This window comes from Dermochelys coriacea, chromosome 2, assembly GCF_009764565.3.
Source record: "Dermochelys coriacea isolate rDerCor1 chromosome 2, rDerCor1.pri.v4, whole genome shotgun sequence".
Classification (NCBI taxonomy): domain Eukaryota; kingdom Metazoa; phylum Chordata; order Testudines; family Dermochelyidae; genus Dermochelys; species Dermochelys coriacea.
The window spans coordinates 1,985,108-2,002,501 of record NC_050069.1 but is presented as its reverse complement, the minus strand read 5'-3'; the positions used below and the strand labels follow the sequence as shown (position 1 = coordinate 2,002,501).

The window sequence follows — 17,394 nt, the reverse complement described above, 5'->3', positions numbered from 1 at the left end:
TTTTTGGAGCAGCTAGTCCTGAAACCCACAAGGGGAGAGGCAATTCTTGATTTATTACTAAGTGGAACACAGGATCTGGTCCAAGAGGTGAATATATCTGAACTGCTTGGTAATAGCAACCATAATGTAATTAAATTTAAAATCCTTTTAGGGGGAAAATGCCAAGAAAACCCCAAACAAACCCAACCCTGTAGCATTTAATTTCAAAAAGGGGAACTACACAAAAATGAGGAAACTAGTTAAATATAAATTAAAAGGAAAAGTCACAAGGGTGAAATGCTTGCAAACTGCATGAAGACTATTTAAAAACACCATCATAGAAACTCAAACTTAATTTATACCCCAAATAAAAAAAAAAAAAAGTAAGTAGATCAAAAAAATGCCACCATGGCTAAACAAGAGAGTGAAAGAGGCAGTTAGAGGCAAAAAGGCACCCTTTAAAAATGGGAAGTCAAATCCAAGTAAGGAAAATAGAAAAGAGCCTAAATTCTGGCAAGTCAAGTGTAAAAGTCTGAGGCAGAGCCTACCACGGGGCGGTACAAATAGTTCCAAAGCCCTATCCCAGCTCTCTCTTCCCCTTCTCACTAACGGCTGTCTCTATGACAGTTAACTGCCAGGTGAGTAATGGGGGCTGGGGAGAGGCTGGCCCTGGACGACCCCCCCCCCCCATTTGTGCTGCTAACACTGAAATGGGAGGAAGGGGAGTTGTTCAGCTCCCCTCTAGAGTGAGCTGCTCCTGCGTGGGCTGAGTGCTCTGCCCCCCAGAGGTGGGGGGCAGTCGAAGCTCAGGGCATTGCAAATTGTGCTGTTCCCAGCGTCTCATTGTGCAGTCATGGTGCAAATGAGAGGACCCCTACCCCGTGCAGTGATCTGTGGTGGCACAGCTCCCTGCATTCCCGCCCAGCCGTGCCTTGGTGACCACCTGTGTTACGCTGAACTGCACTGCCTCAGCCAGGCGAATTTCAGACATGGTCTCACATCATCCCATGGAGGTGTTCGTAATGTGTCTGTTTGCTGGTGTCTGCCCCTCTAGCGTGGGTTGCTGATAACAGCGGGAAGATGAATATCGAAGAAATCAGCCGCCAACTGGGCATGCTGCAGCTCACCAACCCCTTACCCAGCCAGTCCAAAGCCCCCCCAGCTGCCGCTGCTCCACCATCCCCTGTGCAGGTATGAACCCGTCTGACCCTCCCCCCTCCCGTTCTCTCCCATGCAGGTATGCACCCGTCTGATCCCTGCCCCCAACCTGCCCTCACCTCTGTGGTATGCACCCATCTGACCCCCAGCCCACCGCCCTCACCTGTGTGGTATGGACCCATCTGACCTGCCCACCCCACCCCTCTGCCCCTCCTCTGCTCTCACTTGTGAAGGTTCATACCCTGTCTGGCTGCGCCATCCTCCCCTTCAGGAGCCCATGGACTCAGGCCTGAACAGGGCAGGTGTGAAGAGCAGTGAGTGAGGACAGTCCTCATGCAGTGAAGTAACAGACCCATGCTCATGCAGTGGAGTAACAGCAGGCGCTCCCAGGCCCGCCTTTCGCAGACACCATGGCTGCCTTGGGGCATCGCGGTCAGAGGCCTGGTCCCCTGGGAGAAAGTGCACACACAGCTCTGTGCAGGGGACTGACCCTCTTCTTTCAGAGATGGATTTTCTCTGCTTCTTTGTTGGTTGCACGTCCTTCAACTTTGGAGTCCACCTCCCCTGGGAACCTGCAGGGGAGACCATTAACCCGTGTGCTCCCACGGGTGCTGGGAGTGTGGTTCCCAGCAGTTGATGGAGAAGGCAGCAGCCTCTTCTGCTGGCTCAGTGCTGTGTGGATGAAGGGCTTGTCTTGTTCTCTGCAGACAGGCTGGGCGTGTGCAAAATGTACCTACATCAACAAGCCCACGCGGCCGGGCTGCGAGATGTGCAGCACAGACCGGCCAGCGGAATACGTGGTGCCGGGCAGCTACCAACCAGATGAGACGGAGCTCTGGAGGATGCAGCAGGAGGAAAAGGGGATCTTGCAGTATCAAAAGGTAACTGGAGGCAGCTCTGCCCCAGGGGCAGCCATGGTGCCCTCGCTGCTCTGTGCGGGGACAGCGCAAAGGGAGGATGAATCTATAGTAGCCGCCTACCAGCAGCCACTTGGTGGTGGTTCCTGGATGCATGGATGCCCTGGCAAGGGCAACTACTCGCCAGGGGCCCCACCAAGTGGAGTCAGGGAGAGCTGCCCTCCTCTCTAATAGCGAAGGCAGGCAGGGAGCTGGCAGGGTCCAGCACGCAGGGAGCCTGTGGCCCTTGGCCCCTCCAGCCAGGCTGTTCCAGGTGAGGGCAGCCACTGGCCATGCCACAGTGGGACCCCGGCGGTGTTTCCCTCGCCCACGCCTCTACAGCAGGGCCTTGGTTAGGGCCCCGTTCAAAGGGGCTGAGGGCTTTTCAGCTGTGGGTGCGGGCACTTCAGCTGGAGCTTGGCATGACACGGACTCCTGGACTGGCAGCTCCTTCCCTTCTCTTTCAGCTCCATGCGCCAGTGCCCGGAGGCGGGCACGTCTTTGTCACGTGGTGGCGTGGTGAGGAGTGGAAAAAGCTGCGGTCAGGCTGGCTGGGCTCGCGAGGCCTTGGCTGGGCTAGTTGAGTGGAGCTGTATTTCCCATAGGGGTGACTGCACCAGCAGATGCCCCGGTATAAGCAAGGCTCGGCTGTGCTGTGGCTTCAGCCAGGGGCCCTGCCCCCGTTGGGAACTGCGTCTCCACCTGCTACCCCAGCCAAGGCTCGGAGTGCCGCAGGGCTCCAGCGAGTCAGGCTCGGCGACTGACAAAACTCTTCTCTGCTTTCTTTTTTCTCTCGTGCTGGAATCTCATTAGGAAAAGGGAAGGAGAGAAGATGGCTCGGCCACACACTACACCCGGAGCCCAGGCTCCCTGGATGACTTCATCCACCTCTCCTCGGAATTCTGCTAGCCACGTCTCATGCCTGGCCACCCTGGGCTGCCCCGCCCCAGCCCCTCTCGCGCTGGCCTGAGCCCTCCCCTGCACTGCCTGGGGCGTCTCTTTGTGCCGGGTCACCATACTTGGTCAGACTGTAGAATCAGTATGGTAGCTGTGTTCCCACACGGAGAGCAGCGCCGCGGCGTTATACTGTGCCACCGGTGACTGTGCCGTGGGGCTGCCAAGCCATGGGCAGAGCCACTTCAACTGGCCTAGGGCCTGCCCCAAGAGGGGTGGATCCCAAGCGAGAGCATGGGTCTCATTGCGCAGAGAGGCCTCTTTCCTGGTGGCCTGGAGGGCTGAGGATCTGGCTGAGCTAGGTCTGGCCCGGCGGGAGTGAGGCAGCTTTCTCAAGCAGTTTCATATCTGTCTGTGTCTTCCCTGCACAAGTTTGGCGATGGCGCTTCACCGCATTGCGGATTCTACAGCTGAGATGGGCTGAGAGATGGAGCGAGTGGAGTATGTGCTAGCCCAGGGCCAGGCCATGGGAATGCTGCAGCTTGGAGAGGCTAGTGCTGCCTCCCGTGGCTTGGGGGGTGAGGGCCCTTCGTGGTGCAGGCAGAGCTCTTCCCCACCCTCCGTGGCTGGTCCTGGCAGCCCCGCTCGTCCCTGCCTAGGAGGGCTGTACAGACCTCCCTATCCAGCTGGAATGGCTGCTTTCACCCGCAGCACTGCCTCTGCAGCAGGCCCAGGCCATGCCTGTTTGCGTGTGCCCTTGGGGCACGGTGCAAAGCACAGCTCCTGCACCAATGGTCTGTCTCTCTCGTGCACGTACAGGCCACGTGCTTTGGGCAGCTGCCCCACAGGGCTTCCTTAGGAAGGCTGAGGGACTGGGCCGTTCCCCTGTCGCCATGATGCCGTGGGGCGAGGGCTCTGTGGTCTCTGCCGAGTTCTTTTAGGGAAGAGCAGCGTAGGCAGATCTGACGCCCCCGCAGAGCGGCGCTGGCTGCTGGGGGTGAGCACGCGTGGGCAGCAGCTGCCATCGGTCACGGCTGCGCTGTTGCTGTGACCTCCGTCAGCGTGTGGATGCGGGGGGGGGTGGGCCCCCCCTGGTATCTCTCCAATGGAAGCCCCTGCCTCCCCTCCTGTTTTATACACTGACGTTGTCAGTGCTGCCAGGCCAGTTGGGAGAGCGGGGGAAGGAAGGGGAGAGTCTGTCTGCGTCTCCCAGAGAGCCCCTCTCATCCCAGGCTTCAGGGCACTTCCTTGTTCCATTAGGCTTACAGACAGCAAGGGGGATGGGTGCTGCTGGGGGTCGCCCTCCATCCAGCCAGTCCGGAAAAACTGCAGAGGTTGTTGGCCAGGAACTAGAAAAGGGCCCATTTCCTCAGGGCATAGGGCCTGATCTCTGCCAGGCCAGCTTCAAGTCTCTTGTGCCCCTGGGCATTGCAGTGCCTTGCACTAAACCACAGGAGCCAAACTGCCCAGCCAAGAGTTGTGCTGAACCGACACAGAATAAAGCCAGCTGAAGGTGCAGCCCTTGGCCAGTCCGGGTTCCTGCCTGCTGCAGGTGGAGGATGTGATGCAGTGCTGTATTAAAGTGGGGAGCTTCTGTGGGCTCACCTGCCCTGCCAGCCATGCGTGGGTCACCTGCACAAACACTTCCTGCATAGCCATTTGGCATGCAGCTCCGGGACCCCCCCTGGGAAAAAATGCAGGACAGAGCCAGCCCCCCAGCTCGGGAACTCCTGCACCTGCCTTTGGAGTTCTGGAGTCCCATGTGCAGTGGAAGGGCAGAGCCTCCTGTGCTCAGTCTAGTAAGGCCCTTGGGGCTGGGATTTGGTGCAGGGCCGCATGCATACTCAGTTTGGGGAGGGGGTGAGTGCTTGAGTGACTTCCTGCTTAAGGAAGGAGGGTTTGACAAATGCTAAAGCAGGAGGAGTCCCCCCGAAAGAGCCCTGAGCTAGAGCTGCGGCTTAGAGGAGTCTTGGCTACTCTTCATGTGGTTTGACTCTGGTTACAGGATACAAGTGGCAGAGTGTCATGTGAATGGGGACTGGACAGAACTTCTCTCCCAGGAGTGACAGGACTTGCAGTCAGACACTGGCCTGGCTCGCAGCGTGGGGAGCGTAAGGGAGCCACCTGCTGAATAGGCCAGAGATAAGCTAGGCCTGGAGGTCTCCAGGCGTTTGTTGGATGTCATGGTTTTACTGCGGAGGAAGGTGAAGGGTATGGCCACTCTCTGCTGCAGCTACGGAAGCAGCAATGCAAAGCTGTCAGTGTAGATGAGATTGGAATCTCAGGTCCAAGTCAGAAGCCTCTTGTGATGGGCCCAGTGCTGATGTCCAGCCACACCTTGTCTGCGTGTCTTCTGTGAAACAAAGAGCCCCCATCCCAATAGCACTTTACTCTGGGAAGAGATGATGCAAGCCCCTCTCGTTACCTGTGAGGGTGGGTGGGCCGGATTCACTTCTTCTGTGTTGCACATTGTGTTTGAAATCTCAGCCCAAAGCCAGTCACCAGCTGTAGGACAGACCTGGCCAAAGCGTCTGTGAGACACACGCTGCTCTCCTGCCTGGAGAGCATGGCTCTGACACCAGTGCGCTCAGGGGCGCCATGTGGGATCCAGCTGAGGCTCGCTGGCATCAAATCCTTCGTTGGGAGGTCTGGCCTGCAGAGACTACAGCTCCCAGCAGGCCATGCTTCAGTGCCCTGGCAGCTGGGAGTATGATGGAGGAGCACGATGGAACCAGTAGTCTCTGTGGCTGCTCATGTGATGCTCGGCTCCTCCTCTCCTGTAACCTCTTGTGGTGCAGTCTGTGTCCAGTTCCTTGTATGGAGTGCGATGGACAGTGATTGCTCAGCTGCAGATACTGGAAGAGTTCACATCTGAGTTCCTTGGTCTATTAAAGGTTTCTCTAAAGAGCACATCTGTCCCAGTGTGTTATTGGGCAGCCGGCAGGGACTTAGGCCTGGTCTGTACAGAGATGTGCAGCATTGGACTAAAGGGGTGTTTCCAAAGGGGTGCTGGCCCTGGCTAGATGCTCTTGTGCCTTGAGGAGCTGATTTGGGTGAGTTTAATCTGTTTTTTACTGGATTACGCTAACTCAAAAGGAGCCAATCCTTGCAACACAGAACAGCCAGATGGGATCAGAGCTGAGGTCCATCTAGCCTGGGGTCCAGTCTCGCACAGTGTTATCTGGGGCTTCTCAGAACCCAAAGCAGTGGTAATGTGGCTGTTTCTCTCCAGGCGGCGTCAGGAATAAATCAATGGGAACCCAGCGCTTCTGTCTGATAAATGATTGATAAAAGCAAATGTGCTCTTATCTAAAACTACTATTTATTAGATATTAAGCACACACACTCATATGCAATAGGTTTAAGACATCCCAGATATAGTTACCCACGGTCTGAGATGGTGTCAAGTGATCACCAGCTGGGCTTCCAGGGGCCCTCTTTCTGTCCAGCTGACGGGGAGTTTAGATGTCAGCTCCTTGCCTGGTCCCTAATCTTTTATAGCTATCTCTAACAAACCACAGAACCTATAGTGACTCCTAGTGGGTCGGTATATAACAACCTCTACTGGGTCACCAATTCTCCTAATTTCAACAAACTACTCATTATCTCCAAACATTTCTAATATTTCCAGCCATAACAACAATACATCGGGGCACCTAAAACCATGGGCTCTTCACTCACTCTCTTCCATAACTTTCTCGCCCATCCTCCCATTCTGATTAACAAACTGCAAGTATGCGGCTGTCTGACCTTGTCTCACAAAGGCCTAAGATTGTTCCTAGCTATGTGATGTTTGGTTTTCAGCTGGCAGTGCTGCACATACAAAATGGCTGACTGCAGTACTGTCAAGTGCTGGGGTACACGCAGGAATGTTAGATTCCGGGTGGCACACTAGGTTCTGCAGAAGAAGGTGCAAGAACCGGCAAGAGGAGATGTGAGATAATCTGCCCCCAGCCCCATCTCCTGGTCTCTGTTGGTTAGAGACTGGCATCAGCCCCAAAAGCAGCAGGTTTTATCTCTCTCCTAAAGCTCCTCTCTTAGCACTTGCTACTCTAACTCTGGATGTTTGTGTTAATCCTAGAAATGCCCAATCCTTTTTGGAAGCTTGTTAATAAATCCCCAGCCCTTGCCCTTGAGCCAGTTGTACAGCCAGCGCAAAGGCTGAACAGCATGTGTGCTGGGAAGAAAACACCAAAACCCAGAACTCACTGATGGATACTTAACTTGGGTGTATAAAAGGGAATCTCGAGTATGGGGGAGAGGTTCTTTTACCTCTGCAGTATCTGGTATTGGGATGGGAAGTGAGACCCGGAGAGCAGGTAGGAACCCCCAGGACCCTTCCTCCCAGCCTATAGCAAGCTGCCCACCCCACCCCCACCAAGGCTCAGTTGCTCTCTTGTTCCCCCTTCTTATCCGTCTGGCTCCCCATTCGCAGGGAGCTTCCACCCCTGCAGGAACAAATATTTGATGATGGGCTCCTTGATCTAGCAGGGAAAGGTCGAACATGATCCAATGGCTGGAGTTTGAATCTAGACTAATTCAGACTGGAAATAAGGTGTAAATCTTTAACAGTGAGGGGCCTGTGGAGAACACTTGCTTGGCCAGTTTAATTCACTTGTAGTTCAGTCACCTCTTCTCAAATGCACTGCTGGAATTACCCAGGCAAACCCACAGTTCCCCTCAGTGCATTCGCCAATGTGTCGCCATGATGTCATGAGTGATTATGGACAGTAATGCTGGTGGCATCCATCTCTAACATCCATGGAGGTTGTCATTGAAGGACAGTCATCTGCCTGGAGGAGTGTGGCATTCCTGATTTGCAATTGGAGTTCCTCCTGCTCAGGGGGGCTGCCCCCCAAGGCTAAAGAGCTCCACCCACCCGAAGCGGTCTTGTTTCTTTTCAAGGTGCCAGCCACCGACCTTTCACACCCCTGCTTTTAATAGAAACCCCTCTGCTTCATGAAGGCAAGTGATGATGACTTTGGCTGTCGGTCAGAGGTTTTGCTGGCCATTTGGGGCATTTTATAGGAGTTGGGCGCTCATCCCCAACCCCATCCTGGCCCTTAACAGCCCTTTTAGGAAGCTAGCAAGTGGTCAAGCAAGTGTTCTCCACTGGCCCGTAGCATGTTTGTGCCCTGAAAGCAGGCTGCCCCCTGCTACTACAACATGAGCTCTCCTGGTAAGGGGCTGTGATGGACTGGGAGTGGAAGGAAATGTGCTGATTTGGGATGGTGATGACAGAATGTGAGTGCATGGGGGTGCGCTGCTGGTGAGGAAGCAGATCAGCCCCTATAAGTTGGTCAGCAGCAGGTTAATGACCTCAGCTTGGCAGCCTGTCCTCATCATGTGACTTGTCTAGTGTTCTGCTCTGCCACTGACTGATGATGAAGAGTCTGAGAGGGAGTTAGCAGCTGCTCACCGGAGAGACGTGTTAATTGGACCAGGCGACTGGAATGCCCTGCATTGGTCCTGAGAGTTCCCTAGAATGGTGCTGCTGTGTCGGGAAGCTGGGCATGGCCAGGCAGCAGAGGGCTGCGACTCAGTGCAATTAGCAAATGCCTTGTTCAAGCACAAACTATCCAGGCAGTGGATGTGGACAGTGCTGTATTTGGGGACTCAGAAGCACACTGACTTCATTGTAATTTCGAACAGGCGGTGTGATGGGGAGTTGATTCTTCTAGAAGGCAGACAGGATCTGATCGTAACGTAGTAATAGCCAACATAAAGATCAAACAGCAAAGAATGACCGACCTGCAGGTATCTTCAGGCTCTATTATAATATCGACAAACTGAAAGTCCATGGAACAAGCGGAATTCAAGAAGACAATTGATCAAAAGCTGCAAACAGTTGAGCTTCTGCGCAAGTAGCATAAATCAAATACAGTACATCATCTGCTGCACTACAGAGATGGTGGATGAATTCCTGGGGAAGCAGATCCTAAAGAAGAAACCTTGGATCCCGGAGAAGATTGAGTTGTGTAATCAACGAAAGAAGCTAAAAGCACAATGGAAGATGGATTAAACAGCAAGAGAGCAATATTCCCTTATGACGCCAGAAATAAATGCACTGATTAAAGTGGCAAAAGAAGATTGGCTTGAACAACAGTGCAGTGATATACAGAACAGCTTTGTGGCAAATGCCAGTAGGAAGGCCTGCCAAACCATCAAGATGCTTTTGAAAGGTCTCTCTGACAGGAAACACACCTTTTCACCCCCATGTGCCAGGAAATGTATATTATAACTCAAATAAATGTTACGCTGGAAGTGAAAAAAGCAGAGGGGATATCTGTGAAAAGTTTGACTTATCCCAGTGAACCTCCTCCTGCAACTGAAGAAGTTGCGGATGGAGTGTGGACACTGAAAAGCAGTAAAGTCCTTGAAGTGGACAACATACAAGCAGAACAAATCCAAAGGGGTGGAGTGGCCCCATCCCAGCTTGTCAGTGCCATTTGGGAGCCTGGAAGATGGCCCAAGACTTGGGAACTCTGCTGCTTCTGGAAATTCCTGCACAATCTCATTCTGGACACGCCTAGTAAAAGTCTGCTTTGCATCATTCTGAAGAGAAGGCTCTCAGAAGAGGACAGGTTCTGTCTGAAGAACAAGCGGGGCTTAGACCCCAGTGAAGTACAGTGGAGCAAATGTTCAGTCCTTATGTGATATGCGAGAAAGTTCTGGAGAATGATGGGAAGCTGCTCCACGCATTGGTGGATTTTGCTAAGGCGTTTGTCAGCATATGGCACAAACCTCTTGAGGTGGCTGCTCAGAGCCGGTGAAAATGTAATAAGGCGGATACAAAATCTCTGTGGAAGTTCAGCAGCTCTGGGGCATGCTGGGCATGAGCAAAGTAGTTGGTTCAACTTGAGAACAACTGTCAGACAGGGCTGCTTGTTATCACTGACCCTCTTCAGCAGTTATCCTGAAGACATCTTGAAACCCACTGGTGGAAACCTCCAGGAGAGAGTACGCGTAGGTGAACAACAAACTAGTCAGCTGTGCTTCGCCCATGATATTGACCTGATTGCATTGTCCCAAGAGGAGGTTGTCGCAAGATGAGGCTTCACTCTGTCTGTTTCTCCCCCTAAGCACCCCCTCCTGATGCTCTTTATAGGGGAAACAGCTCCTCTGCCCCCAGCTGGCTCTACTGATTGAAACCCAGGCCCCACTCCATGTGTGGCAGGCAGGGATCACTGGACAGGGCTGGCCAGCTCCCAGCCTCTGGCCCTTGAAAGATCAGGCTGCCCCACAATGGCTTTAAGAAGACAGTGCTCTGTGGGCTTGGAAAGGGATCTGGGAGCTGCCAGGCCAGTCTCGGCCCCTGGCTCCTTGGCCTCTCATTCTGTTGGGAAGCCTCCGTGTCGAGTGCTGATCGTGTGGCAAGTGCCCTTTGGGACCCAACAGACATGATACTGCCAACCAGAAAGGCTCAAAGATTGCGAATCAGACCCCAGAACTCATGAGGGGCCCAGAAGTCATGAGACTTCATGGAAAGAGATGAGTGAGGGGTTGATGTCATGATTTTGGGGGGGACAATTAGTGCTGCCAGTGGTCCCAAATGTACTAAGGGGACTTTGGCCCCTGCTGCAGGAGCACTCACCCCCATATTGTCTGTCCCCTGCTCCCCCAGCAGTTCTGTTCCCCAGCTTCCCCTCTGCTCCTCTTGGGGCTCTCCCCCAGATCTGGGTGGTAGGCTGCAGCAGGGTCCCCTTCCAAGCAGGGGGAAGTTCCAGGGGTTCTTCCCCCTGTGACCTGACGGATTCTCACCGGCCCCAGGGAGTTTAGCAGATGGTCACTAAGGTGACTGACTCTCAGTTAATCCCACAGCTTCAAGTGTCCCTGTTGCCTGGTGGGCCAGGAGGCTGGCAGGCTCCAGAGAGGTGGGGGGAAAGGACGCCAGAGTGCAGGAGGTCTTGCAGCAGGCGGCTGATAAACGGAACACGGACACACCCCATGTCTTCAGTCCCATTTCCCCATAAAGCTTCTTACTGCTCAGGCAAGGCTGCAGATTCCTGAGTGTGCAAGAGCTGCTGGCTGGCTCCCTGACTAGCTTCCTGCTAGGCCACTGATGAGCCCAGCTGCCCTGCCTTGGAACTGAGAGTGGTCACAGCTCCTAAAGCAGTGGCTCCGCCTCTGGCTGATGACTCTGGTTTACCCTCCGGCTCTGGCATTTGAATCATAGAAGATTAGGGTTGGAAGAGACCTCAGGAGGTCATCTAGTCCAACCCCCTGCTCAAAGCAGGACCAATCCCCCACTCAATCATCCTAGCCAGGGCTTTCTCAAGCTGGGCCTTAAAAACCTCTAAGGAAGGAGATTCCACCACCTCCCTAGGTAACCCGCTCCAGTGCTTCACCACCCTCCTAGTGAAATAGTGTTTCCTGATATCCAACCTAGATCTCCCCCACTGCAACTTGAGACCATTACTCCTTGTTCTGTCATCTGCCACCACTGAGAACAGCCAAACTCCATCCTCTTGGGAACCCCCCTTCAGGTAGTTGAGGGCTGCTATCAAATCCCCCCTCACTCTTTTCTTCTGCAGACTAAACAAGCCCAGTTTCCTCAGCCTCTCTTCGTAAGTCATGTGTCCCAGCCCCTGATAATTTTCGTTGCCCTCCGCTGGACTCTCTCCAATTTGTCCACATCCCTTCTGTAGTGGGAGGACCAAAACAGGACACAATACTCCAGGTGTGGCCTCACCAATGCCAAATAGAGGGGAATAATCGCTTCCTTCGATCTGCTGGCAGTGTTCCTAGTAATGCAGCCCAATAAGCAGTTAGCCTTCTTGGCAACAAAGACACCCTGTTGACTCATATTCAGCTTCTCATCCACTGTGATCCCCTTTTCTGCAGAACTGCCACTTAGCCAGTTGCTCCCCAGGCTGTAGCGGTGCATGGGATTCTTCCTTCCTAAGTGCAGGACTCTGCACTGGTCCTGGTTGAACCTCATCAGATTTCTTTTGGCCCAAGCCTCCAATCTGTCTAGGTCACTCTGGACCCTATCCCTACACTCCAGCGTATCTACCTCTCCCCCCAGCTTAGTGTCATCTGCGAACCTGTTGAGGGTGCAATTCATCCCATCATCCAGATCATTAATAAAGAAGTTGAACAAAACTGGCCCCAGGACCGACCCTTGGGGCACTCCGCTTGATACCGGTTGCCAACTAGTCATCAAACTGTTGATCACTACCCATCGAGCCCAATGATCTAGGCAGCTTCCTATCCACCTTATAGTCCAGGCGGACCGATTTGGCTTCTGTCCCTCCGGCCCTGACCCTCCGCTTGTTCTAGGGCTCTGCTCACCCTGGAGCCAGCTCTACCTGGTAGCCAAACTCTCATTTCAACTAGAGGGCCTGACTACTCGCACCCCAGGTGGTTAGGGAGGCAGGTCCCAGCCTGGACCCAGGCTCCCCAAACTCAGCCCCTTTTCAAGATGATTGTCTCCTGTCCCTTCTAGAGTGGTTTTCCCCTTGGTGCACCTTCAGCCTCCTCTCTCGCTGCAGTGAGCTGGCTCTGGTGTATACAGATCCTGCCCACTCCAGCAGCATCAGAGAGGAGTAGTTAATTGGAGTCAGATGCTTGGGTCTTTATTTTCTCCCCCGGTACTTAGTGTCAAGCCCAGGTGTAAGCCCTAACCTTTGCACAACGTGACACCCCTGTGCCATCCCTCCTCCACCCGAGGATCCCGGGCATGGGCTGAGCCTGCCCTTCTCGCCTGTTGTGATAGACCTCTTGGTCTTTGATGTGCCCAGGCTTCCACTGTCCTACTTCAGGAAGGGGCCTTGGCTTCCTGCTATGTGATCCCTGCATCTGTATCAGCTGTGTAATGGGGCTCCCCTTTCTCAGCCAACCTGCATTGTAGCACAGTCCCTCCTTCTTGGCAACTACCCCCCGAGCTCAGATATTTCCCTTAGGGCAGTCACCTGGCCCTCCAGCTGCCCCCTCTTCTCTGCAATGGACTGGCTCTGCAGGAGCATTTCAGTATGGAGATTGGACAGCTCCTCCTCCTGCAGCTGCTGCTCTCTCTCCTGTTCCTCTCCTCTGAGGCAGGTCACTTCCTACTCTCTCTGGATGGCTTGGGTCAAAATCTCATCCCTTGTTCCTTCCTGTGCTTGCCAGCATTCTGTCGAGTGAGTCTGGCTGTTTCTGTGAGAGGACTTCAGCCCAGTTCCCATCAGCCACACTAACCCTTCTCTCTGATCTCCCCAGTCTGGCTGCGGGGCCACGCCTACCTTGCCCAGTCTCCCCATTTGTGCTGTGGGACACCCTTCCATTGGTTGCCCTCCATGTCCCTTCTTTGAAACAGTCTCCCATAGTCCCTATTGGTCCCTTGCTGCTTCGGCGTTGAGCCTAGCCTCACAGCTCCACTGTACATCCCTGGGTGTGCTCCGGTTCTCCGCTCAGGGCCAGCATTCTCTGCCGTGTGGCTTCCTCTGCCTTCGGGGCCATTTCACCAGTTTTGCTGCTGGGCTGTCTCTCAGTGAGGCTCTGGACCCCGCTGAGTCCTTGACCTCCACCTGTCAGTATTTGAGGGGCTGCTCCAGCTCCCCGGCTGGTCCAAAGCTTCCTCCTCTGCTCTGCTCTAGGAGAAGGCCTGTAGCTTCTTCCCCTAGCTTCTGCCTGAGCACAGTTGTGTTCCCCCCGTGTATTGGGCCGGGAGGGTCTTCTCAGCTAGTGGCAACTCCAGCTCTTTCCGCCTCTCTTCCGAGCTAGAGATTTTCTGCTGCTGGCTACCTGCTTCCGTGCTTTGCCGGAGCCATTGCAGCCTTGAGCTTTCGTTATTCTGGAGCTGCCCGCTGAGAAAGGGCAGAAATCGGGTTCTCCGGATTCCTCTTTTTCTCCTTCCCTTTATTCAGCTGCTCTCTGAGGTGGCTCTTCTCAGCCTCCGTGTTTCACCCAGCCCTGAGATCCTGCTTCTTGCATGCCTCTCCATGCGGTCCCTCACCTGCCTTCTGCAGCCTGGACTCTGAGCCCTGGCGTCTTCCTCTTGGCTAGCTTGTTCTTTCCCAGCAGCCGCCGCCAGAGAACCCTTCTCTTCCTGAGCACCTCTGGCTTCTTCAGCTGCCTCCTGGACCTGCCATGAGCCTGTTACCAGACTGGACAGGCGGGTTCCCGGGCTGCGAGCACCATTGTTGTACCTCCTCATGCCAAATGGGAGCTCAAACCTTGCTGCCATTCTCCCACTTTTGACTCTATGTCCCAGGGGACCCAGGTTTGCTTATTGCTGGGGCCCCAGACTTCCCTTTGCTCCTGTCCAATTGCCCAGAGGTGAGGCTCTTCTTAGGGCCTTTCAACACGTCCTGCTTCCCCCACACAAAATGCATCTGTTCCCCGGGGACTTGCTCTACCTTGTCCTCTCCATATCTTCGCAGTAGGGCAGGCCCCTATACACAGTATCTCCCTAGAGCCTGGCCTGGGTCCTGTCCCCATGCACAGGACAAGCTGTGCTCCAGCAGCCAGTAAGACTCCCCCATCTGGCTGGACAGCCTCCTCTCGGGGTGAGCTCCTCCATTCTGCCGGGCGGTGCGGTCAGGCCCCTCTTGGGGGAAGCTCCGGGAGCCCCACTGGGCGGCTTGGCCCCTCTTGGTGGTGAGCTTTGGGGCCCCACTGGGCGGCCTGGCCCCTCTCAGGGGGAGCTCCAGGGCCCCACTGGGCGGTCTGGCCCTTCTCGGGAGGAGCTCCGGGGCATGCTGGGCAAGGTGCCCTGACCTCTCTCTGGCTCTGTTCTGCAGGCCCTGGAGGACGAGCGGCTTCAGAACTTCCAGCAGTTGCTGCAGCTGGAGGAGGAGGTGCTGGTGCCCAGCCAGGAGGCCATGGAGTGCCGGATCTGCTACCTGCCCGTGGCACCAGGGGACGGGGTGCTGCTTCGCGAGTGTCTGCACAACTTCTGCAGGTACGGCTGCCCAGCCGGCACCCCCAGGCCACAGTGTGTGGGTGCCGCAAGGCAGAGACTGCTGCAGAGCCGGGGGATGGAGAAGGTGGGATTGGGCCGGAGCCACCAGCTCCTCCCGGGCATCCATTCCCTGGTCCCTGCCAGGCAGTGCTTGGACTCCATCCCTGAGGCCCTGTGCTGGGAACCTGGGGCTGAGCCAGACTTTGGGCCCTCGTGGGGCTGTGAGGGCCAAGAGCTCAGACCATGGGGCCACAGCTGCCTGGTTAGGGAAGGGATTTCCTGGGGTGACTGCACCCTGTCCCCACAGAGACTGCCTGCGGCAGGTGATCAGCTACAGCCAGGAACCCCAGGTGTCCTGCCCCTTCCGCGATGACACCTATGCCTGCAGCAGCAAGCTCCAGGAACGGGAGGTCCGGGCGGTGAGTCCCTGCAGTGGGCAAGGAGGGCTCCAGCTTCCAAGAGCTGGTCTGCAGACCCCAGCGGGTGGGTGAGCGGATGTGGGGCAGGGATCTCGGCTTCTTCCATAGGACCAGCCCCAGCGCTCAGGGTGAGGCACAGCTGGAGATGGGGGGAGTGGGGTAAATGTTATCAGACAGATGTCTGGGCCCCCAGGGAGCCAGGGACTTGCTGGGAGGCTCTGACCCTGCCCCATCAGATCCCAGAGGCCTGGCCCCCTTTGGATCTTGGGGACCTGCACACTTAAGCCAGGCTAGCCCCTGCCCCACAGCCACCCTCTGTCAGGGCAGAGCTTCCAGAAGGGGCCCCTGCAGCCTATCCCTGTCCCCTGGCGACTCTGGATGGGGTGGGCATGGCCAGCAGTGGCGTGATCTCCCCGGGGCTCTGGGCCCACAGCTGGTGTCAGCAGAGGAGTACAAGCGGTTCCTGGAGCGGGGCCTGATGGCAGCAGAGAGACGCACCCAGAACAGCTATCACTGCAAAACCGCAGACTGCAAGGGCTGGTGCATCTACGAGGACACGGTCAACGAGTTCCGCTGCCCCATCTGCTGGGGCCTGAACTGCTTGCTCTGCAAGGTGAGCCCGGGGGCCCTGCGGGAGAGGGCAGGGTGGGCCTGGGGGGGGCAGGCAGCTCTGCTCTCCGGTGGGGATGGACGTGGGGCCCGCCCTGCAGCTGCTGCCATCCCGTGGAGACTGCCGCGCGCGGTGCTCCAGCAGCCAGGCCCGGCGCAGCAGGGTGGAACAGTGCATGCTGGGATGGGCCATTTCTGCAGCAGGGATTCCAAGGCCAGCAGGAACCACTGTGATGCTCTAGTGACCTCCTGCTTCGCACAGGCCTGGGAACAGCCCCAGATCATTCCTAGCGCCGAGCTTTTAGACAAACAGCCCGTCTGGATTTTAAAAACTGCCAGTGACCGAGAATCCACCATGAGCCTTGGGAAATTGCTCCAATGGTTAATTCCTCTATGTTAAAAACATGCGTCCTATTTCCAATGTGAATGTGTCTAGCTTCAATGTCCAGCCATTGGCTCGGATCAGACCTTTTCCTGCTAGACGGAAGAGCCCATGGTCAAATCTCTGTTCCCCATGTAGGTCCTTACAGACTGTGACCAAGTCACCCCTTTACCAGCTCCTTGTTATGTTAAACAGAAGGAGCTCCTGGAGTCTCTCACTGTACAGCAGGTTTCTAACCCTGTAATCATTCCCGTGGCTCGTCTCTGACCCCTCCCCAATGCATCACCATCCTTCTTGAATTGTGGACACCAGAACTGGACCCAGGATTCCCGCAGCCCTCGCACCAGGGCTACATACAGAGCAGCAGGAGCATGGGAGGAGAGTGGAGGAGACCAGAGGAGGGGGCAGCAGAGTAGTGGGTTGGGGAGGGAAGTGGAGGGGAGGTCTGAAGCCGGGAGGTCTGAAGCATGGGGGGGGTCCAGTGCACTGGGGCAGTGCAGGGGATGGGGAGGGGAATGGAGAGGGGGTCCAGAGCAGTGGGGGTGGGACATACAGGATGGGTAGGGTGGCCCAAAGCAGTGGGGGTAGGACAGGGGGAGAGAAGAGAGAAGGGGGTCTGGAGAGTGCGGGGAGGGGAGGGGAGGGGAGGGGCGGGGGTTCAGGAGCAGGGGGAGGGGAGGTGTCCAGAGAACTCAACAAGCATGTGGACAAGGAGGATCCAGTGGATGTAGAGTACTTTGATTTTCAGAAAGCCTTTGACAAGGTCCCTCACCAAAGGCTCTTAAGCAAAGCAAGCTGTCATGGGATAAGAGGGAAGGTCCTCTCAGGGATCAGTTACTGGTTAAAAGAAGGGAAACAAAGGGTAGGACTAAAGGGTCAGTTTTCAGAATGGAGAGAGGTAAATAGTGGTGTCCTCCGGGGTCTGTCCTGGGAGCAGTCCTATTCAACATATCGATAAATGATCTAGGAAAAGGGGTAAACAGTGAGGTGGCAAAATTTGCAGAGGATACAAAACTACTCAAGATAGTTAAGAGCTACAAAGGGATCCCACAAAACTGGGTGACTGGGCAACAAAATGGCAGATGAAATTTAATGTTGATAAATGCAAAGTAATGCACATTGGAAAACATCATCCCAACTATACATATGCAATGATGGGTCTAAATTAGCGGT

At 55.2% G+C, this 17,394-nt stretch overlaps 1 protein-coding gene across 3 annotated transcripts in view; it reads left to right on the top strand.

Annotated features, from left to right (window-relative positions):
* The first annotated feature begins 485 nt into the window (after positions 1-485).
* Positions 486-17,394, top strand: part of LOC119850834 (ranBP-type and C3HC4-type zinc finger-containing protein 1-like) — a 23,814-nt gene continuing 6,905 nt past the window's right edge. The window contains exons 1-6 of one of the 3 annotated variants that reach the window (XM_043507221.1): positions 1,013-1,170; positions 1,845-2,018; positions 2,501-2,552; positions 14,651-14,811; positions 15,119-15,230; positions 15,664-15,843. In XM_043507221.1, the coding sequence (XP_043363156.1) occupies positions 1,960-2,018; positions 2,501-2,552; positions 14,651-14,811; positions 15,119-15,230; positions 15,664-15,843 (564 nt within the window). In that variant the 5' untranslated portion in view covers positions 1,013-1,170; positions 1,845-1,959. Of the gene's footprint in view, positions 1,171-1,844; positions 2,019-2,500; positions 2,553-14,646; positions 14,812-15,118; positions 15,231-15,663; positions 15,844-17,394 lie in introns of all 3 variants that reach the window. The other 2 variants (XM_038389500.2, XM_043507220.1) reach the window with 2 other exon arrangements.